Here is a 23,223-nt window from a genome sequence, read left to right on the forward strand (position 1 = left end):
TGCAAAAGCATCTCATGTCACACAGATCTCTCCAACTGCCTACGGAGAATATAAACAATGTCATCTTCGTTTTAAAGAATGACTGTACCTGTGCTCATATCCTGAACTAAACCAAGGAACAGTTCCATGCTAACCTTCCTCAGCTAAAATACAACCAGTACCATCATTCCTAGTCAGACTAGTAAACAGAATGTTTTTTAAGGTAATGAATTAGATGGCTGTGTTTAGATTTTTTTCAGGATTCACTTTGGATACTCCTGCTTTTTTAAGACCCAAAGAAGATTATATTAAGTTTTTATTGGTGATTATAAGAATATGTGTTTATAACAGTTAAAGTGTGATAGGTGAATTTAACATATATATATATAAAAGTTCTATAGCATCTGTTCAGAAAAGATTATATACTATACAAACTATTCAAGTCTTACAAAACATTTTTCAGTGTCTTTTCAACTGAGAAGAATCCTATTCAGCACGCTTCTCCTCCTGAGGTGGTTCATACTGAGCAAGCTATAGGGCAAAGACAGAGGAGTTTAGGTGAATTTTATTCTAAACTGGATAAAAAAAAACTTAAGAGTAACAAAACGAGTTAACTATTATATTCAATTTAATTACTGATTCAGTAAGTTTCTATGTTTAAATGTTTAAACCATTCAATGATCTAAGACTTAATACGATCAAACCTAATGAAGGCTTTTTACATAAACCTTTAATATTACTAGAAAATTAAAATTTAATTCCACTTTATGGCTACCCTGTCAAGACACTTGATATGCAATAATCTATTATCTTCCCAAGGATGATGTGGCTTATTATAATAAGCCCCTCTACCAAAAGTTTACTGAACTTTCTCCCAAAAAGTAGAAAAAACAAATTATGTGGCATATATGAATCTAGCCAGATAATAAAGACCTGCCGATGTCTTTGATTTAAAAGGTGCCCAAGAGTTAATTGGTATTTTCACATTGTGGAAATACTGCATTTTCTTTTATGCCAAGTTGTTCCCTGGGAAGAACACTAGGCTGATTTGTTCCATTAAGCTGTCAGATTTGAGAAGCTAGGCTTCACTGTGTTGTAGCTTCCTCAACCGGTGCATCTGTTTCACTTATCTCACAAAGTTACTGAGAAAATAAAACTCATGAAAAATTCCTATAGTAATATAAAATGCATTATGTGATTTAGAATGTGGTGAAACCTCAAGGACTTAGAGTTGACTAATTTGAAGTTTATTAAAATTCTCACAGGAGTTTAAACAAAGAAAAAACTAGCACTAGACAAAATTAAGTGCAAACAAATTTACAAGAGCCACCACATGACTAGGTAGATTGTACACTGCACAACTCTAAGAGGTGCCACTCACAAAGCAACTTAAATCAACTTTGTAAGACTCTCAGAAGTCTCCATATACTAGAAGTAGCATTAACCAATATTCTCATCTTTTTGTTGATGCAGGTTCCCCAGAACCTCTTCTTGACCACACTTTGCTTATCCTATTTCTAATGTGTCTGTGGTTTTCTAGGCAGGGCATCAGTTTGGCCTTGCAATTAATTGAGATTGATATTTACCTTCCTCCTTCCCCTACTGTCCATTTTAGTGATGTTTTGGTCATATTAATATTATTAACATGAATGTGTTAATTATTGTTAATGATAGGTGAAATTATTAACTAAAAATGAAGTTATTAACATGAATTCTTTTTAAAAATTTACCTTTGCTTTCAGTTTTTTATTTTCTTCTACAATAGCTTCATATTTCTCTTTCATTTCTGCCAATTCTAGACGAAGCAGCTCTATTTCTGGATTTTCTGGGGTAGCAGCTCCTAAGTGATGCTTTAAAAAACTAATCTCAAAGTTAAGAATTTACTTGAGCTGAATGACAGTAATGAAATAGCCCGGAGTAGCATCTCTGATCAGAGTCACCCCATCCCACCACCCATTTTTACCCAGAGATCATCACCCCAAAACTCAAAGGAAAGTAACTTTTTTTTTAATCAAAAGTATTTTAAAGGTTATCTATGTGAAAAAAATGAGAATTCTAAAAATAAGGCCTTTTTCTGACTTGAAAGATGAAAAGGATACTCCAAAGCACTATTAGGTTTCTCTGGTTCTTCATATAAGGCTACCAATACTGCAAATCAAAAAGCAGAGAAAGCAACAATTAAAGTCTGAAATTTGAATGGCTGACATTATAGTCTATAACTCAGGATATATTAAGTGCCTAGTATATGTCAAGCACCCTGCCAGGCCTATCCATACCATGGTGAGTAAGACAGACAAGGTCCCCGCTCTCAATGAATTTACAGTCTAGTGCAAAAGGTAAGCAAGGAACTAGACACAGAAAGAGAATCAAGGAACAATCAGGATAACGGGTTATAGGAGCACATTGGAAGAACACCTAACTCTAGGGTACAAGGGAAGGCTTCCTAAAATAAAGGAACTAAGATCTGAGATCTAGGTGATGAGGACTACAGATAAAATGGGAAGGGCAGGGGGCAAGCAAACAACATATGGAGGAACTGAAATAAGTGTGGCTAGATGGAGTTGCGAACAATGTGGCAGGAGTATCCGCTGTAATTGATTTGCTGAAGAAACTAGAAGGGAGTAGGGGGCAGACTAGGGAAGATCCTGCAAGTTCAGTTGGACTTTGATTCTAAGAACAGGCACATAAACATTTTAAACAGTAGGTAACAGGATCACTACTGCTGTGTGGAAAATCAGCAAGTGGGACAAGAATAAAAGCAGGAAGAACAGTTAACAAGCTGATGTGGTAATCCTGCTGACAAAGATAGCCAACTGCACTAGAGTAATAGAGAGGTGGAAAGAAAGTAGATCAATTTGAGAAAAATTTTGAAATATCAACATAGCTATGGAATTCAAAATGTTCTTCAAGAATGAAGTTTTCATACATAACATGCTAAATAACCACCATCCAAAAACTTTACCAGTAATCAACATTAAAATATGATACTTTAGTGTTCCAATAGCTCATATCAGTACTACCTTGCTCATCTTCTATTGAACAAATTCCTACTAGGATTTACTACTCAGCTAAAAATCTCTCTAAACCTGTGATTAACATTTTTGTGCATGGAACCCTTTGAAAAGTCTGATAAAAGCCTCCCCCCCCCAAAAAAAATGTAACTACACACACAAAAAAAATGTGCATATCTAGACCCCAAGTTAACAACTCCTGTTGTAAACCAACTTACATACTTCCCTTTTATTTTTTAGTTTTAATTACTCATCAAAATAAGACAGTATGGGAAAACTCAAATGGGCAACTACTTTGAGTTCTGATAGTTACTCTTCATCTCTCTAAATATACTTACATTATTTTTTGAGAAATTGATATATTTAACATCACAACTACCCTCTCCTCAGCCTGCCTTGTAATGTTACAGTACTCTTTAATTACTCTACTTACTCTCTTTTCCTTTAAATTATATACTCAAACTTGTTTCTTCCATTAATTTCCACTGATCTCTACTGAGTCCTAATTTTATAAAACATGAATATTTTTATCCTTTCTTCCTCTTCTTTTATCCCATTTCTTTCAACTTTTAAATTTGTCAGTGGTACTTAAAAGGTTGGTAATTACATAACATAATGTAAATGTCAAGTTATTTTCTTTTCTATAGATAGAATATACTTCCTTTTAATTAGATAAGAAAAACACTATACCTAATGATCCCCTTTTTGCCTTAGCAGCCAGGATTTTTAGAGGTTGATACAGGCTCAAAATAACTCTTAAATGCCTCTTCTTCCTAATTTATCATCTTTTATCTTTAGCCATCCTGTCTTTTTAGTGTTTTAATGTTAGAAGCAGTTTCAAATCCTCTTGGAAATAAAGCTAGATAAAAATTAGAAGTTAAATCTATGTAAAGTACCTATGTTTGATGCTGAAAATCAAATTTGAAATAGATCACATCAGTAGATATTATGTTACCTGATGTTATTTAGGGAAATGGAAATGTAGGGAGGTGGTGAGGGGTTAGATACCAGTAGATGTGAGCAAGGGAAAAGAAGCCACCAATGGTTTCTAATCTCTCATGAAGGAAAATCATGTATGGCCACAAAGCTGTACATCTTCAGTCACCTTCCACCAGGGTCACTTCTCTGGCCTTTACCATTCTACTTTTCACTCCCTCCATCCATGCACTTTGGCCTCCTTACACTTCCTGGAACTCTGGACAGCAGATACTATTTCATTCAGGTCTCTGCTCAAATGTTACTACTTAAGAGAGTCCTCCCCCCACCACCACCCACCCTACATAAGATGCCACACCCATCCCTCCTTTATCCCCCATTTTGCTATGTCTTAATACCACTGGCTGACACTAGGTATTAATTATGTCTTCCCCCAAATAGGATATAAGCTCATTTAGAGCAGGGAGTGTGGTGTGTGTTTTTTCCACTACTGTATCCCCATTTAATCTGAATAAAATGATTAAATGAAAGAAAGAAATGAACTTGTGGAGTTTTTTTGTTTTGTTTTTTTTTGTGTGTGTGTGTTTTTTTTGGGGGGGGGGGGGCCTCCAAGAATCTGTAACGCTTCCAGAAACAACAGAGGACAAGCCTTTCATAGAGTAGTTCCTTAATGTTTGCTGAAATTTATTAATGTTTGCAAAGAGGCAGGGAAACGAGTACCTGAACCCCACCCAAGGTAAGTAGGAAATCAAAATTATCAATCCAGACTCGAGAATTAAAAGCCCTACTTTCTGCTAAGCCAGAGTTATTCTTCCCTTCCAATTTGCTCCTAATCTTTGTTTCTGGCCAAAGAGCGGTAACCAAAGTATTTCCCAGACACTTACTGTTCTTCTCATTTAGACCTAGGTCCTCGTCCTGCCAGCTCTTATACATCCTTGAACGGGAGTTAAGTGATACATAATAGGCATTTAAATTACTGCTAACGAAATAAGCAGGACCCCAACCAACTCGAAAACCTCAGCTTCAAGCACCCTCACTTAGATCTTGAACCCCGGAGGAAGAGACACAGTGTAACCGCTTCTCATTTAAAAAGTGAAAACAATATCACTGTAATTCTACTTTAATTGTGAAATCTGCACAGTGTAGAAACTAATATGGACTATGAAACGGGGGTTGAAAAGCCTAATTGACGGAATCGCCTGCTTCGGGGATTAGGCTCACTTAGCTACTTCGTAGCGCACTTCAAATCTGGAAATTTTCCAGCTTGGTTCGAGGTTAAATGTTTCTTAACAGGATTCCAGGGCGCCCCAGAAACCGTCGGGCGGGAGGAACTGGGATCTCAAGGTCTGTAGCAAACATGCCCACTGCGGCTGCTCGAGGCGAAGCAACGGAAGTTGAAGAGACTTTTTGCAACAGCTGCAAGAGTTTCACTCCCGGCCGGGAGAGGCGGCGTGCGCCGGGCAACCCGGGCCGGGCCGGGCCGGGCGGCGTCCGGCGGCAGGGCGTGCGCCGGCCCCGAGGCCCGCCTCGCTGGACCCCGCACGGGTCCCACCTGTGCCCTTCCTTCCCCACGTCACAGACCGTCCGGGGCGCTGCCCGCGGAGCCCGACGAGAACACGAGGCACCCTCTCCGCGCCCATGCTCACCCTTGGTCAGCGTGTCCAGCACTCCTGACTTCTCCAAGTACCTCCGGAACTGCTCGCGCTTCGAGTCGGCGGCCTGAGGAGATACGGCGGGTCAGTGGCCGGAATCCGGGGGCCGGAGCAGGAAGAAGGCTCTGGAGGCTGGCAAACCCCGCCTCCGCATCGCTACCTCTGGCCCCCCCACCCAAACCTGCGCGCGCCCCCATGCCCACCCGGAGCCGACCCGCGGCTGGCCACCTCCCGCACGCCCCCAGCCACGCCGCCGCGCCCCCCTCACTTTGTAATGGGCCATAGTGACAGCGGCAGCGGCGTAGCTGGCGCCGGAGACCGTGGCTGGCGGGCTCTGAGCGGCACTGCACATGCGCGGAAGGGCGCGCGCGCCTGCGCACTTGCGGACCACGGTCCGGAAGGGTCGGGGTGTGGCCTGTTTTCATGGCGACAAGGACGCTCTGAAGGCCCCGTGGTGGGCTGAGCCGAGGGAGTCTGCGTACGCCCGCCCACCGGGCTAGCCTGACAACACTCTTTCCTCTTCCGGTCCCTGCAGCGAGTCTGTGGCCTCGGGACGAGTGAGGTTTTGGTAACTCGGGACCTGCGTCCTTGTGGGGCCCAACGACGGGCGTGGCGCCCGGGGGTGGAGCCTGCGTAACTCGGCAGCCTGAGGACTATTACCAGGAAGGATCTTCCGACGCGGATGGTAGGCGGACCTGCCTCAACTGGGACCTCTCGGAATCTGTGGTAACCAATAAGAATGCTCTGGCTTTTTGGCTCCCACCCTAAAAAGGTGCCCACGACTGACGCAGGGCGGCCCTTGGATTTCCAATGGTTTGAGGAGTGTGTTTAGGAATCATATGTTTCAGTTCTGGCTTTTACGTTTGGGGTTTCCTTGTTTTGTGGCCGAGTTAATGTGGGCCTATAGAGTGAGCAGTCACACATGTTAATGAGAGCTAGCACTTTGGATCGCCTATTGATGCCACTCTATTAAACACGTGTTTCTTATTTTGGTCTTCACACTGTACCTGTATGATAGGTCCTGTTAGTAAAATGTTGAGATTAGATAACTAGAGCCAAAAGTTCAGTCTGGGCACGGAATCACGATGCCATAAACTGGTCAAAGCAAGCCACAAATCTTTTTAAGATTTTATTACTGGATAACAGCATTAAGATTATACTCATAACACATTAAGTTGCAGTCTGTAAGGAAACAGTCCCAGGAGCAAACGAAATTTAACCAGTGTCCACAAATAAAAGATCAGTAATTAAAAAGAGGAATTGTATACATTAAGAACAATCTCCGAAGTACTGTGGTCCCTTCAAGGAAAAACTCTATTCCAATTCATTTAGCCTCGATTCTGAACATATGATTTCCCCAAACTCGGTTTTCAAAAATTCTGAAGGGGGCCTGTGAAAAAGTAATCCCGATTTGGTAACTCTGTATCATTGTTTTCGAAACTACCTCTTCACAATTCAGAATTAGAGCTGTTTTTCCTCTTTGAAATGGGTTTGCATTTGTACATTTTAACACCTGGTCTTCAGAGCTGCCCTTAGCTGTTTTGTCTGTGTTCCACTATTACTAGGCTGCTTCTGTGATTATCTGCAGAATGTCTAAAAGCCAACAGCTGTTCAGATCTGAAGGTCCGTGGGAGCCCGCCTACCAAGGAGATTGCTTGTCAGCAACACTAATTGATTTGGAGACAAGCAGCAGCATTATTGCAGGTTCTGATCCAGAGGACAATGCTCCAAAAGAATTAGGAGTGTCTGGAATGTCAAGTGGTTGGAATTCTCCTTGTAGAGGAGAAAGGGTTCTGATTGTACTTTCTCTGAACCAACCCTTGAGATTACCTTTAGAAGGTGACACCCAATTTTCATCTTCTGTAGAAGGACTCCATGTAGCACGAAGCCACCATGGTTTTTCCTGGTGCAGTTAGCTGACAAAGAGAAAGCTGTTTGGAGTGACTGCCCATGTGGTTGTCCAGATCTATAGCAACACCTGGAATAGAACAGTGACCTGTAGGGTACTGGTTCCTTTTGCTGTTTTTGCCATCAATTTCTTTTTTTTTCCTTAACTATTTACCACTAACTTCTTTTCCTGTTTTATTTTTAATATATTTTATTGATTTTTTACAGAGTGGAAGAGAGAGAGATAGAGAGTTAGAAACATCAATGAGAGAGAAACATCAATCAGCTGCCTCCTGCACAACCCCTACTGGGGATGTGCCGGAAACCAAGGTACATGCCCTTGACCAGAATCGAACCCAGGACCCTTCAGTCCACAGGCCGACACTCTATCCACTGAGCCAAACCGGTTAGTGCTCCTGTTGTGTTGTGTGTGTGTATTTTTGTGTGTGTTTTTGTTTTTAGTGTTTTCATTAGTACTTAGCTTATACTTTGAATATGACTACAGGTAGTACTAAATGTGCACATCTCATTAGAAAATACAGTTTCCTGTTCATCCAAAATGCATTTCTCATCATTTCTATTGTGACTATCAGGACCTGCCTGAAATGCAGGGCAGTTTAAACTAGGATGCACTGTTGCGTGTGCTTGCTTTTCCACGATCAGATTATAACCAGGTGCAGACGAGAGTTGCTTCAGTGAATCTGCAGCTATGCTCTGATATTTGGCAAGATTTTGTCTTGACCTGTTTGAATAGAATTCATTATGCTCATCCTTCAATTTATATTGTCCCCAGAGCCCTCTCTCAATCTTCTTAAAGCCTAGGTGGAAAATTTCTAGAATGTTTAAGAAAAGTGAAACGATGACTGTGGGTTGCAAAAATAATAGGAATATTATCTTTTCTGTTGATCATGAGACAAAACAATTATATTTGGACATGGGTAGCCTTGGCATTTAAATAGAGACTCTCAATCAGTGGTTCTCAACCTTGGCTGCACATTAGAATCACCTGGGAATCTTTTTAAAATCCTGATTTCTGGGGCTCATCCTCCGGAAATTCTGTTTCTTTGTTATGGGGTGAGGCCACATTAGTAACAAAGAAGCAGAATTTCCAGAGGATGAGGCCCAGAAATCAGGATTTTAAAAAGATTCCCAGGTGATTCTAATGTGCAGCCAAGGTTGAGAACCACTGCTCTAAATGAAATTCATATAAAAAGTACTGTCCAATCATAAACCCAACTTCAACAACAGAGCAAGTGAAAATGTGAATCACGTCGGTGCAAAGCCAGGTTCCCCTGAGCAGAGCTTTATTACGTTTCCTTTGCTGCAGCTGACAAAGTGCTTGCTCCACTCTCCTCTGATCCCCAGACATATCAAACTCAACCCCTTTCAGTTCTCCTCCCAGTTGAGCTTCCTCCCTCTGCCTCTCTTTCTCCAGAACTCTCAGTCGGCACAAAGCATGGGCCATGTAGACCAGGGATGGTGAAGACACGAAAATCACCTGCAGAACCCAGTATGTAATGAGGGAGAAGGAAAAGCCTGGTCATGGCATACATTTCTGCAGCCAAGTTGTTCTGTGTTACAGATGAAGCCAGGCTGCTCATCATTCCAGACATTTTCAGCTGCTACACCCAGAACAAGCATACGAAATATGAACAGGGTGGTGAGCCAGATCTTTCCAATCACAGTGCAGTGGATGTGAACTTCCTCCAGAATGCCTCCAAGGAAACTCCAGTCCCCCGTGTTTATTTAGTCCACCATCTTAGCTCTGAACCCCAGCAACTAGGAGGCAGGTAAATTCTTCCATTCTGACTGTGTGCTCTTCCTTAAAGCAAACCTATGGCCAAAACATCACTCTATCCATGTGCTGGTTGCTTTACTTTTTCCCTAGAGTTGTGATAATCTGTTACCACAAATATATTTAAGATATTAGGATTTTTAATTCACTTATGTTTAGACCTCATAATGCAATAATAATAATAAATAAAAACATGATACTGGAGAGCACTGCATATAATCTCTATTAAGAATAAAATTATAGAACTCCCTATAAGTAAGGCATCTTCTTACTTAGCTGAAGTTTGTTGTTTTATTTTTTTAAACTCAGCTTTTGGAGAGGTTCCTGAAACTACTGATTTGATCTATTAAGTTATAACCAAAGTCAGTGATTTTAAAATCTCATTTATACACAAAGGAAAATGAATGTGTTTCATTTCATCATTCAGTAAGATACAGCATTTAATGAAAGCAGAGGAAACAGATCTGGCTCTTGCTATAAGAATTTAGACTAGTTTTTTTTAATCCACATTTAAATGTCTAGATTCTAGTTTCTTTATGGCAGTTTTTGAACATTTTCAGAAATCATTTCAGTAGTATATTCATGAATAGTCATCAAATCTTTATTATATTTTGCTATGAAAAATATTGTAAAAATTTTATCATCTTAAAATTAACTCCAAAATTTTTCAACTATTTTTACTACCAAGATGTTATTAGAGAAATAAATGGAACATTGGAGTGGTGATGATATTATAGGAATTTTTGTTGTAACAGTGTTTGACCTATTTAAGACATGAAGCTTGCCTTTGTGGAAGGAGCAATAGGACCAGTTATAATTTACATGCTTGGATTATCAGCCAGGTTTTATATTAAGATTGGTATCCTCGGATATCTATCTAAGAAGAAATATATCCCAAAAGAAAGTAAAAAGAATAAATGTTTTCATTCACTTTCATCTAAAATATAAATGCATGTCCTATATCCCTTATAGAAAGGGAAACGTTACACAAACAACATCCTGGGATAGTATAGTTACAAGATATGTTCACCACAAAAATCCTACAAGATGTTGCTTCCTTATTTTATAGTGAGGAAACTGAGGCACACCTTATATTATCCAAGGTCTCAGCTAAATTAATATAACTCTAAAGTCAGCTCTTAATCGTTGTTATTAAACTGGTTTTTCTCTTTAAGCAAACTTAAGAAATCTGCATTCAAGAGACATTAAGAAATCATCTATTTTCTCTTAAAAGTTTAATTATTTAAATATAGTTTTGATTTTTTAAATATCTGGTTAGAGCCTTTTTGAAATCTTTATGCAGTTAAAAAAGACTTGGAAAAGCATCAACCTTCTAAAATGTAGTTGTATTCCTGAGACAGAGAAAATTTATATTTATGTTAACAATAATATACTCTTTGACCCAACAATTCAAAGCACTTTAAAGTGTAAGCAGGGCCCTAACTGGTTTGGCTCAATGGATAAAGTGTCGGCCTGTGGACTGAAGGTCCCAGGTTCAATTCTAGTCAAGGGCACATGCCCAGGTTGTGGGCTCGATCCCCAGTAGAGGACATGCAGGAGGCAGCCGATCAATGATTCTCATCATTGATGTTTCTATCTCTCTCCCTCTCCCTTCCTCTCTGAAATCAATAAAAAATATATATTTTAAAAAGTAATCTATAATAATAAAGGCATAATATGCTAATTAGACCGGACAGCCAAACGACCTTCCAGACGTCCTGCCGGACGAAGCGGGGGCTGCGAGGGCCGAGCCCCTTGCACAAATTTCGTGCATTGGGCCTCTTATAAAATAAAAGACATAAAAAAAGTGTAAGCAGGTATTATGATAGTAATCATAACTTGAAAACATACACAATAATTATCAGTACAAGAAAGACTATTTTACATAACAAATAATAGTACACCCACAGTTTGGTAGTATGCAAACAGTAAAAATGATCATTATATATTAATATAAAAAGACATTTGAGCCCTAATCGGTTTGGCTCAGTGGATAGGGCATCGGCCTGTGGACTCAAGGGTCCCAGGTTTGATTCAGGTGAAGGGCAGGTATCTTGATTGCGGGCACATCCCCAATAGAGGGTGTGCAGGAAGCAGCTGATCGATGTTTCTCTCTCATTGATGTTTCTAACTCTCTATCCCTCTCTGTAAAAATCAATAAAATATATATTTTTTAAAAAGACATTTGATAGTTTCAGTAATTTTCAGATTATAAAATAGAATAATATGGCCCCATCATTGTGAATTTACTTAAATGTAGAGATGCATACCCAAAAAAGCCTATGCCTTGGCCGGTTCCTCAGTGGTTAAAGGGTCATCCCTCAGACTGAAGGGTCCCAGGTTCAATTCCAGGCAAGGGCAGGTACCTCAGTTGCAGGCTTCATCCTTGGTCCCGGTCGGGGCGTGTGTGTGAAAGGCAACCAGTCAATATGTCTCTCACACATCAATGTTTCTCTTTCCCCCTCCCTTCCACTCTCTCTAAAACATCAATAGAAAACATATCCTTGGTGAGGATTAACAACAACAAAAAAAGCCTAGAAGTATATTCATCAAAATATACTTATCTCTGGGTAGTATGAGTACAATTGACTTGATTTTTAATAATTTTTTTTAACATGAGCACTTTACTTTTCTATCACAAAAAGAAATAAAAGATTTTTTTTCCTTAAAGGGAATAGTATTTCCTGAAAGCAGCAGCATTATTTCACCACAAGTCTTAGATTCTAAAGCTTTTATAGCAAATGACATGAATACTATGTACATAAATACATTACTATAGAATTCAAAAGCAGAAAATAAAACATTTCAGTTGGCTCTTAATTAGCTAAGAGAGAAATTAACACAAACCTTTCTTAGTTTAGATCAGTGGTTCTCAACCTTCCTAATGCCGCAACCCCTTTAATACAGTTCCTCATGTTGTGGTGACCTCCAACCATAAAATTATTTTCGTTGCTACTTCATAACTGTAATTTTGCTACTGTTATGAATCATAATGTAAATATCTGATATGCAGGATGTATTTCCATTGTTACAAATTGAACATAATTAAAGCATAGTGATTAATCACAAAAACAATATGTAATTATATACGTGTTTTCCGATGGTCTTAGGCGACCCCTGTGAAAGGGTCGTTTGACCCCCAAAGGGGTCGCGAACCACAGGTTGAGAACCGCTGGTTTAGATGACTATGAATCAGAAGCAAATCCTTCTTAGAAGTTATAGCTCAGTCATTTCCAACTTGTGCTCCCTTTTCAGGTGTAGAGCAGGTTCAGTTCCATTCAGTGCAGTGAATGAGTCAGCCACCAGCTAAAATCCGTTTCCCTTTCAGCTCATTCTTGCCTCTAAAACAGGCTGTCCAATAGAGCTTTTGGCAGCAATGATGAAATAGACGATGTGTGCTCTCCAGTGAGGTAGCCCCTAGTCAGGTGCAGCTTTTGTGCTCTGGCAACGTGACATGTGTAAGCCAGCTGTGCCTAGTGGATACTTTATTGAACAGCAGATAAGAATACTTACAGTATGTCCAATAACCCAGCACTTTAGAAGACTAAAATTATCCCTAAATTAAGCTGAATAAATGGTTCCTCTGTAATTCAGAGATATCAAATTTAAAACACCCAATGTTTGTATGTGCTCTCTTTACGGTAATTTTGCCCTCTGGGGAACCCAATAAGATAATCACTGTGTTTGGTCATGTGAACAATGTTTCTGGTACCAGAAAATCTTTCTGACTAGATAATAACTATTTAGTCATCAGTATTAATAATCAATGGGTCATGTCCGATTTCATAGTTAGATGAACCCTGTTGCTGTCCAGTTTCCTGTGATTAACAATTACATTGCCCTTTAGGTCATTAAAGGTCTCTCCTCAGAGCTAGTGACCTGGTGTATCCACCATGGCAGATGAGCATTTCTGTGAATTTGTCCCTTTGGGGATGTAGAGTAGATTAGTGCAATTCAGTGCAGTGAGTAGTGAGCCATCATCTACAATACATTTCCCTTTCTGCTCATCCTGGATAGAAAAAGGCCTAGAATACACACCCAGCTGTTGACAGTGGTCATCACCAGGGGCAAAAAGCAGTTTGGAGGGTGAGAAAGTAAAAAAAAAAAAGGGGGGGGATACCTTTTTACATTCTTATTCAAATCTTTGTTTAACCAAGAACATACTCATATTCTCATACTCAATTTTTTTTTTAAAGTTTTAAACAAATGCCAGATCAGCTTTTCTCAAAATGCTAAAATACATTCCTCACTATATTACGTGGGGGTGCTTAAAAATAAAACATGTCGAAGGGATGACGAAAGGAGAATAACCTAAAACTACTGTTTGGGAAAAAGAATGGCCAACAATCTGGGTCCTTTACATGAAAACGACACAGGCATCTCAGCCTTCAGATATGACATCTTTACCTTCTGAAAATAAATCCCACCCACTCCTAGGAGAGCCACTAGCCAGTGAAGGATGAGAATGTCATCACAGATGACAGTCCAGAGCCAGGTGCACAGTATGCACTGGGAAGCCAGTTCCAGGTTCCTTGGGGTCCTAGACAAGCCATTAGAATCTGAAGCTAGCTGTCCAGAGAATTCCATCTTCTCCTATGAGGTATTTCTACATCCCTGGTGCACCCACAGAAATGTTTATTCCCCTACTCCCACGATACTCAACCTTCAGTATTTGGGGGATATGGCATTGTTAGACCAGGAGGGGAGAAGAGTATAGGCTTTCAAGTCATTACCAATCTGTAAACTGTGCTCCCTCTTAGACAAGTTACTTGATTTTTTTAAAAGAGTTTCCATGTCCTCCTCTCCAGGGTGCAGAATAATAGCCACCTTTTGGGGTTCTTAAAAAGGTTAGCAATAATGTATATAAAGCACCTCAGTGATCTATCTGCTGGAACAGTGATTGAAAATGACTATGAGTAGTCTGGCACAGGTATGAAAAGTTTTTATTATCAGCACAGTACAGTGTTCTTGGTTCTAGCAAGCCATCTCTGTAATACATCCTCGAAGAACAAGTCTCTTTTAGAGGATACATGCATGCACACCATATGCCTGGGAAAGACCAAATTTCTAGTCCTTCCTTCCCTTTTCTCTTCCTCTTCCCTCCCCTTGTATTTAGAAGCCCCTTCCTTAAAACCTAAAACCTTTTGTTGGAAGTCCTTGCAACTGATCACTTCAATGGTGTTTTTCCTTCTTTGAAAATTTGCTGGGGCTTCTCTGTTTCTTCATAAGAGTTCTCCAGTTTTCCCGCAGATGGCTCTTTTTATTAATTGGCTTCTGTTAGGGCAGGTCAGTTTGCTGGGGATAGGAAAATGTTGAAAAGCACGGCAAATAAGATGCAAGCTAAATAAGCTGCAATTGATACCCAAAACCGTGGATCTTTCAGCAGTGTCTTATCAAAGCAGCTAAACACGGTGTAACCTATGGACATTCCAGCAAATCCACCTGCAATGTGAGCTGCAAAAGACACCTTGGGAGAAAAGGAGGAAAATGGAAATAAGTGAAAAAATGCTAATTACATAATTCAGTTACATCTCTCTTACTAAACAACAAAGACCATCCCAGTCACATAAGACTCTTAAAAGTCTGAAGAACAAGGAGCTCAGGCAAGAGACACAGAGAGATGTTCTATATGCAAAGCTAAGAAGTATCATTTCACTATCTCAGTGCACAAGGCAGAGTAATTGTTTCTCCGTCTACTTGACCATCATCCCATTTTGGATGGTTCTATAGAGCCAACCAAGAGAACAGAGTTGAGTTGCGTGAAGGATCTTTATAGGAGCATAATCTGATCGCACATAAATGAAATGTCAGATTTAAAACTCACGCCCTGACCAGTTTAGCTCAGTGGATAGAGCATCAGCCTGCAGACTGAAAGGTCCCAGGTTCGATTCCGGCCAAGGGCATGTACCTTGGTTGTGGGCACATCCCCAGTAGGAGGTGTGCAAGAGGCAGCTGATCGATGTTTCTCTCTTATCGATGTTCCTAACTCTCTATCCCTCTCTCTTCCTCTCTGTGAAAAATCAATAAAATATATTTTTTAAAAAAGAGCATGCACTCTGAATTTAAAAAAAAAACAAAACTCAGAACCTTCCCGGCCGGCGTGGCTCAGTGGTTGAGAATTGGCCTATGAACCAGGAGTTCACAGTTTGATTCCCAGTCAGGGCACAGCCCGGGTTGCAGGCTCGATCCCCAGTAGGGGGCGTGCAGGAAACAGCCAATCAATGATTCCTTCTCATCATTGATGTTTCTCTCTCTCCCACTCAGAAATCAATAAAAATATATTTTATAAAAAAGAATAAGTCAAACTCACCGGTGACCCATTTGCAGGGACAAAGAACCTTCTGTAGAGAGCAAATCCCATATCCAATGCAACTAGAAGGAAAGACAAGCTGATGAAGCTCCAAGGTCTCCAATGGCACACTGAGTGCTTTGGTTTCCCCCAATAGTGGTAGCAGCTGACATTTATTAAGACATTCCGTGCCAGGTGCTTTACATGATTAACCTTGTATCAGTCCTCACAATGACCCTACAAAGTCAGTACTATCATTATCCCATTTTGCAGATTTATTCATCCAACAAGTATTTGTTATCTTCTATGTGCCAGGCACTACCTAGGTGGTGGACATGCTGGAGTGAGCAGACTTCTAATAAAAGGTTTTAGGTTTTAAGGAAGGGGCTTCTAAATACAAAGGGAGGGAAGAGGAAGAGACAAGGGAAGTCAAGACTAGATCACACAGCCCCGTCTGATGGAGCTGAGGGAGGCAAACAAACAAACAAGGAAAACATGCAGTGTGTCAAGTGGTGCTAAGTGCTGTGGAGAAACACAACGGGGGAGGTGGGGAGAATTGGGAAAGCTGGGGCTAGGGTGTGACTTTTAATAAGGGTGTGAGCCATGCTGACCTTGGAAATGAGAGCCAGGCAGAGGGAAGATCAAACGCGAAGTCCCTAAGGTAGGGACTTGCCTGGTGGGCTTGAGGAATACTAAAGCAGTTGATCTGGCTCAGTCAATGTTTTTCGAAGTGTGGTTCTCCTCCCTTCAGCCCCTCCCAAAAGCAGCGGGAGCGGCAGCATCTGGAAGCTCATTAGGAATTAAAATTCTCAGGCCCACCCCAGCCTTATTGAACCAGAGACTGAAGGTGAGGCCCCCGGTCTGTGTTTTAACAAGACCTCCAGGGGATTCTGGACTACCGTGAGGGATAAAGCGATAGGTGATGAGCAGGGGCCAGTCCATGTAGGGGCCGTGTAAGGACTTCGACTTTTATTCCGAGGGATAGGAAGCCTTTGAAAGCTTTTGAACACAAGAGTGACATGATCTATCTTATGTTTGTAAAAGCTCATTCTGACAGTTATATAGGGAATAGACCCTATGGAGCGAGGACAGGAGCAGGGAGACCAGCGAGGAATGATGGTGGCATTTTATGCATAAAGAAACCAACGCACCGAGGTTAGTACTTGCCCAAGTACTTAACACAGCTCAGAAGCAGGGCCAGGACCTGAACTTTAAGCAGTGTGACTCCACTCTCACCTACCACACTAATTACCCCTAATTACTGAAGATGGGCCAAGATAGGGATGAGTGCACGTCCTCCGATGGAACAGTGAGAGCCAAAGCTTAAGACATTCTTCCAATAAGTCAGATCTGCGCTACAAAAGGAGGCTTCCCGGTTTCTTGGCCTAGGACTCCCACCCTACATGTGCAGCACTTGGAAACATCTCATGCAGCTGCCACATTCGACACCCATCCCCCAATTCCCTGCGCTCCACTCAGGGAGCCATTGCATCCTAAGAGATGGAAAGACCCAGTTAAAAGTCACCTGACAGGGATTGAGGTCCAGGAAGTTCTGGATAAAGGTGGCTGTGTGGTATTTTCAATCATTCGCATTTCCTGAGCCAATAGAGATGGGACTAGGAAAGTATAGGGAAAACCCTGCCAAAGAACAGGGCTGACTTCTTGGAAACAGTTCCTCTGGGTTAGTCTTCCAGGGTAGGAGGAGGCTCCTCTCAAAAAGCCTTTGTAACCCTTAGCATGTCAGTTTCTCCATTCCATTTCCCTTTTATCTTGCCCCTCCACCCATCTCTGGCCCTTTCTGCTTTCTGGGGGAGTTTGCTTCTAAGTTGCTGCAGTCTCTAAACTGAGACATGTTTTCCCAATAAATCCTTGCTTTCTCCGGTCTTCCTCATTCCAAACCCAATCATTATCCTCACTAAAAATTTAGCACTCGTTTTAAGAAGGTTGCCTTTATGCCGACCTTTTTTTTTAAACAATGAAAATGTGAGATTTTCTGGACATTTTCCAGAGGGAAGCTCACTAGCTTTGTCAGGAAACACACCCAACAAATAATGCTTAGTGAAGGAAGGTGCTTAAGGCCAAATGTCCTCCACAATTAAGAATAATTTTTAGCCTTGGTCAGGTAGCTCAGTTGGTTACCCGTGGTGGGCAAACTGCGGCTCGAGAGCCACATGTGACTCTGGCCCCTTGAATGTGGCTCTTCCTAAGCCTTAGGAGTACCCTAATTAAGTTAATAACAATGCACTTACCTATATAGTTTAAGTTTAAAAAATTTGGCTCTCAAAAGAAATTTCAATCGTTGTACTGTTGATATTTGGCTCTGTTGACTAATGAGTTTGCCGACCACTGGCACGCTTGCAGGTTTGATCCTCAGTCAGGGCACATACAAGAATCAACCAATGAGCCCTAGCCAGTTTGGCTCAGTGGATAGAGCATCAGCCTGCGGACTGAAGGGTCCTGGGTTCGATTCCGGTCAAGGGCACATGCCCAGGTTGTGGGCTCGATCCCCAGTAGGGAGCATGCAGGAGGCAGCCAATCAGTGATTCTCATCATTGATGTTTCTATCTCTCCCTCTCCCTTACTCTCTGAAATCAATAAAATATATATATATAAATAGAATCAACCAATGAATACATAAGTGGAACAATAAATTGGTGTTTCTCTTTCTCAAATCAAATTTTTTAAAATAATTTTTATTATTAAAATATAAATATATACATTTTCCCAAGAAAATTTGTTTAAAATTAAAATGTACTTATAAGAGTCTGGCATGTGTTGTAACTTTTCTAATTTTCAATAGTAGGTAAACCAGGCCAAAGAACGTTTAGAAATGATGTGCCCAACCAGTGTGGCCCAGTGGTTGAGCACCAACCCATGAACCATGTGCCGGTCAGGGCACATGCCTGGGTTGTGGGCTCGATCCCCAGTAGGGGGCATGCAGGAGGCAGCCGATCAATGTTTCACTCTCACATCAATGGTTCTATCCCTCTCCCTTCCTCTCTCTCTCAAATCAATGAAAAAGAAATGTGTGGGGAAGGTTAACGTTGGCCTGTCCTACCTCTATTGTGGGACATAATAAAAGTACATCATTCAGTGGCTTTATCAAGTTAGCTCAAGAATGATATATTCTGACTAAACTATCTTTGGAGAAACACTGTGCATGAGGAAAGGGCTTTTACTCCGACATTGAAGAGAATTCAAGAAGAGTATAAAAATTATTTCCCCATCAAAGGTTTGAGGCTTATTTTATAAAAGTCACTTGTAATTACACAAAAGAAGCAGACTGAGGACGCAGGTAACTTGTGTAACAACGTTTTTCAGTCAAAGGGCTGTCCCTTGGTTCTTGGTGTGATTCCACTCGGGTGGCACCTCGGCTCCCAAAGCAACTCTCCTCGCTCCCTCCCTGCACAGCTCTCCCGTCTGTGCTGGCAACTGTCCCTCAGCCCTTGGATTTCTCCTCAAGGAAAAAATAATTATGTTGAGTATGGTATATAGACTATAAATAAGTCACTTATTTTCTCTCAGGATGAAACCTATTTTTTTACAGTTAAACTGTTTCTATTTAGTCTCTTTCCTCAAAGGTGGTTGTCCCTGTTTCCACAGTGCGGATCACTGAGCTCAATACCAATTAGCAGAATCATTTTTTCTTACCACGTGGACAGCAAAAATCTTAGGCCTTATCAAGTGTCACCTCTGCCTTGGCCCTCAAGTCCGAACCCACAGGCTGACCCCAGCATCTGCCCTTCCCCACAAGCCTACGAGCAGACACAGCTTTATCTGGATCAGCTCTGGAAACACAGTATAACTGGCCCTGCCTTTGCTATTGTTTTTGTGGATTTAAAAGAAAGGTTCTATGGAAAGTAACCTACAGGGTGAGCTGGCCATAAATTCCTAACTGGGCAGGTCACTGTGGGTAATCATGCCCCAAGCCTATAACTTCTTTAGTGAAAGGTTTTAAGCCAACCCTGTCCATTGTGCATCTCAGTGGTCAGCAAACTGCAGCTCGGCAAACCACAGCTCGCGAGCCACTCGGTTCTTTGGCCCCTTCAGTGTGGCTCTTCCACAAAATATCGGCTCTTCCACAAAATACCTACTTCTGCGCATGGGCCATGACGTTTCAATCACACTGTACGTGCACGCCCGCACCTGGTATTTCGTGGAAGAGACACACTGAAGGGGCCAAAGAGCCGCATGTGGCTCACGAGCCGAGGTTTGCTGACCACGGACTAGGTTAACCTTCTGAAGGATGAACCGAGAAAACTGAAGGAGTGAAGTGTTCACAAAACAAACTTACTTATAACGATGATGACCAGTAGTCTGAAAATTCCCAAGGCAGGAATCATTTCTCGAAAATTCTTGCAAAGAGATAAATAATAATTAAGATAAGCTCTCTATTGGCAAATGAAACCTCAACTGTACTTCCTCTTTATCTTCTTTTTCATTTAGAATAAATTATGTCAAATATTTGCAAAACAAAGAATATATTTGGGAAGTACAACTTTGGTGTGCTTTGAAGAACAAAATTGAAACATGAAATTTAACTCCACAATATAAACTAGACACAATTTCATTATCAGGAAATTATCTAAGTAATATGAAATCGACATTTAACATGAGATAGATAGATAGATAGATAGATACAGATGCTGTCAAACTAAGTAGGATGAAATATTTCCAAATTTTTTGGTTTATATTCATTTGATATTTCTTGATCCTCTTTCCAAGTAGGAGTTAGGAAAGTACTAAAATTTGAATGCTACCTTATTTTTTTGAGATAATTTTTAAAAAAATGTAAACACTAGTCAGAAAAAATGCACCTTGGTCTAGCTTGCAGTAACCTCATGTGTTACTACAGAACAAAGTCAGAAAGACATTGCCACTTGAATTTATTGAGATATATCTCCATTTCCTTTCAAGTTATTCACTCTCCTCCCAAGGAGTAAAGATGCTGGAATAGCTGGTGTTTATTCTAAGTAAATTATTTTCAAACTGTTGTGACCATGACTTAAAGTAAGAAATAATTTATATAACAACCCAGTACACACATAAATCAAACAGTACTTATTACTGAAATTATTTTTCATTTTTTGCTTTTTGCTTAATTTTTCACAACCCTTGAGCTGAGTTCACAACAACTTTGGATTTAAATCCAAAGTTTGAAAAACATTTTTCTAAATGACTTCTATTCTTTGAACAGTTTTATAATTGTTTCATATTTTTCCTCTTACAGCAAGGGTGGGGAACGTCTGGCCCGCAGGCCATATTAGACCTGTGAAATCATTTGGTCTGGCCCTGCCAAGGCATTAGGGGTGAACTAATTAAATGTTTGACCAAATAGAGCAGGCTAATTTTTAAGTTGATAATTTTGTCTGGCCCACAAATGATGTTATAAATATCCAAATAGCCCTTGGCAGAATACAGGTTACCCACCCCTGTCCTACAGTATTTTTAAAGTACAGATATATAAATAAGTATAAATAAGATATATATACTTTATATTTTAAAATATACCTACATGGTTAAAGGGTTAAGAACTAGACAGGATTTTAGCCTGTTTTAAAAAGTGCTTGACATTCTCACATGCTATATCATGGAAATGTAAAATAGCATGCAAACTTTGGAGGACGATTTGGCATTGAAATCCACTTCTAGGAAATTATCCTACAAAAAAAATCACAAAAATGCTTAAAAAGATAAATGTAAAAGAACATTCTTTATAGTACTATATGTAAATGTGAAAAGCTGCAATCACCCCACATTGTTTTCAATGAAAAATTAAATAAGTCAGGATACAGCTATAGAGGGTGCTGTGGAACACTTGAAAAGATTGAGGTGGATTTATTAATTAGTAGGATTTTGAATACATGTAAAAGAAGATCTGAAAGAATGTAGTATATTAAACTGTTAACATACTATATTGGGGATTTTGACTTTCTGTTTTTCATTTAAAGTTTTATTTAGTATTCATTACTTTTAATATTGGGGAAAATAAGATAAAATATGAAAGAAAAAAATGGTGGTCATAAGGAAGATGAGTGCTCAGTAAATATTGATAAATGAAGATTCCTATACCAAATACTAGTTTTTTGTTTGTTTTTTTAAAAGTCCATAGATTCCATTCCCAAAGTTCTTACCACCAGAACATTCATAAAATAGCCTCCCATCAGAGCGTAGACTCCTCCTGAAGCACCCACAAGATATTTGAGTGGGTCAAAGATGGAGCTGGCAAGGGATCCTAAAGAAATAAAACACAAAGAATCATGACTATAAGAATCACGAAAGATAAATCTTTCTAATCTAAGGTAAAAGTTTGGAAAGTTTGGGCCATTTAACAAACAACGTTTTCACTTTATCCCTTCCATACTATAAAAGTATAGCTTTGTGGGCTAACCACCTCAATTTTTCTGAAACATTGAATGAATGTTCAATATGAAGACAGTATAGCAATGATAAAGCACAGACTCTGGGGCCAGAATTACCAGCTGGGTGACTTGAGCAAGTTTCTTAACCTCTATGTGCCTTAGTTTTCCTACTTAGAAAATGGGGATATCAATAAGATGTCAGAGCAAGTAAATGAACTGAAATGTGCATCATGCTTAGAACACTGCCTGAAATGTATTATATCAAAACATTTTACATGTTTAACCCACACTACCAAAATACCTGAGACATGCCAAACACTTTATTATCTAATGGCTAGCTTTCTCATGGAATCAAGATGTGGCCTCCAAATCCTCCTCAACATACCATTCCATCAGATTCACCAAGTAAGATGAAATCTATTTGCTAACCTAATTTTAGGTCGCCTGAACAACAACAACAAAAAAGTCTTAACGCAAACTCTAAGATAATCTCTCTATACTACTTAGTTTTATTATTTGGTCTCTTGCTTTTGAGGCCCTCCTTCATTCCTTAGGATATAGTTTAAACCTACTTTGTACAAGAAATACAAAGTGCATGACCTTAGCAATCTTACAAATGGATGAGCAAACAATCATAAAATGCAGAATATAACAACTTTTTTTAAAAATTTTCACCCAAGGATATGTTTATTGATTTGAGAGAAAGAGAGAGAGAAAAACATCAATCGGTTGCCTCCCATACATGTCCCAATCTGGGAGTGAACCCACAACCTAGGTATGTGCCCTGACCAGGAATTGAACCCGCAACCTTTTTGTGTACGAGACAATGCTCCAACCAACCAAGTCACTGGGCAGGGGATGATTTTTTTTAATGAAATAAATTTGCTATGGAAGCACCTAGAAAGGAATGACTTTCTCAGCAGAGAGGTGTAGGCCGTGGTACTCTGAGGAAATAGGGTTTTTTTTATTAATCACTGAAGAATCTTTAAAATTTGGACAGGAAAAGTGAAGGAGAAGGTATTCAGAATGTAGGGATCTGGAAAAGCAAAGACATAGAAACAAAGGTATACAGATGACTAAAGGTCAATGATAAGTAGTTCAATGGGTTTAAAGCAAAGGTTCTCAACTTATAGGTAGGGCTATGTGGTTGCATCGTAATCATATAAGAAATTTATTTTTAAAATACATATACAAATGTCCACTTCTGCCCATGATGAAGTCCCAAGGTTAGGATTTACCCTTCCACTTGAAATAGCTAAAAGCACTGAACAGAATATATGAAACAATGGTCTTCAAAGTACTGGATATCAGA

At 40.1% G+C, this 23,223-nt stretch overlaps 3 protein-coding genes, 1 long non-coding RNA gene and 1 pseudogene across 9 annotated transcripts in view; 1 reads left to right on the forward strand and 4 right to left on the reverse strand.

Annotated features, from left to right (window-relative positions):
- Positions 1–23,223, forward strand: part of LOC139003202 (uncharacterized) — a 53,203-nt gene that overhangs the window by 4,521 nt on the left and 25,459 nt on the right. Inside the window, exon 1 of one of the 4 annotated variants that reach the window (XR_011470222.1) lies at positions 5,237–6,304. The exons of 1 other annotated variant lie outside the window; for it this stretch is intronic. This is a non-coding gene — a long non-coding RNA (uncharacterized lncRNA). Of the gene's footprint in view, positions 1–5,236; positions 6,305–23,223 lie in introns of those variants that run through there. 2 more of the 4 variants (XR_011470223.1, XR_011470224.1) reach the window with 2 other exon arrangements.
- MYCBP (MYC binding protein) lies at positions 283–5,948 on the reverse strand. Its single transcript, XM_070404775.1, has 5 exons — positions 5,847–5,948; positions 5,573–5,645; positions 2,079–2,127; positions 1,710–1,839; positions 283–510 (listed from the first exon to the last, which is right to left on the reverse strand). Exons 1-5 carry the CDS (start codon positions 5,928–5,930, stop codon positions 466–468), a joined length of 381 nt encoding a protein of 126 aa, XP_070260876.1. The 5' UTR covers positions 5,931–5,948; the 3' UTR covers positions 283–465.
- LOC139004366 (gap junction alpha-9 protein-like) lies at positions 7,417–8,462 on the reverse strand (annotated as a pseudogene).
- On the reverse strand, positions 8,625–9,208 carry LOC139004367 (gap junction alpha-9 protein-like; the record flags this gene model as incomplete). The annotated part of the gene is given in 2 exon segments (XM_070407322.1): positions 8,625–8,992; positions 8,995–9,208. Coding segments are annotated over 2 exon segments (582 nt in total), but the record flags the coding sequence as incomplete, so codon positions are not given.
- RHBDL2 (rhomboid like 2) overlaps positions 14,178–23,223 on the reverse strand; it is a 41,277-nt gene continuing 32,231 nt past the window's right edge. For 2 of the 3 annotated variants that reach the window (XM_070404771.1, XM_070404772.1), the window contains exons 5-8: positions 21,684–21,784; positions 19,844–19,904; positions 15,571–15,632; positions 14,178–14,727 (exon numbers count right to left, since the gene is read on the reverse strand). In XM_070404771.1, the coding sequence (XP_070260872.1) occupies positions 14,548–14,727; positions 15,571–15,632; positions 19,844–19,904; positions 21,684–21,784 (404 nt within the window). In that variant the 3' untranslated portion in view covers positions 14,178–14,547. The other variant, XM_070404773.1, reaches the window with a different exon arrangement.

Source organism: Myotis yumanensis, unplaced genomic scaffold (genome assembly GCF_028538775.1).
Source record: "Myotis yumanensis isolate MYYU_CA2020_CCGP unplaced genomic scaffold, mMyoYum1.0.hap1 SCAF_2, whole genome shotgun sequence".
Taxonomy (NCBI): Eukaryota; Metazoa; Chordata; class Mammalia; order Chiroptera; family Vespertilionidae; genus Myotis; species Myotis yumanensis.

Coding starts and splice junctions, on each gene's coding strand:
- MYCBP (XM_070404775.1), bottom strand. CDS start 5,930: ATGTGCAGTGCCGCTCAGAGCCCGCCAGCCACGGTCTCCGGCGCCAGC. Junction 2,128..5,572: donor GCTGGACACGCTGACCAAGG/GTGAGCATGGGC, acceptor TTTGATTTGCAG/TATTGGTAGCCTTATATGAA. Junction 511..1,709: donor ATAAAAAACTGAAAGCAAAG/GTAAATTTTTAA, acceptor TTTGCCCTATAG/CTTGCTCAGTATGAACCACC.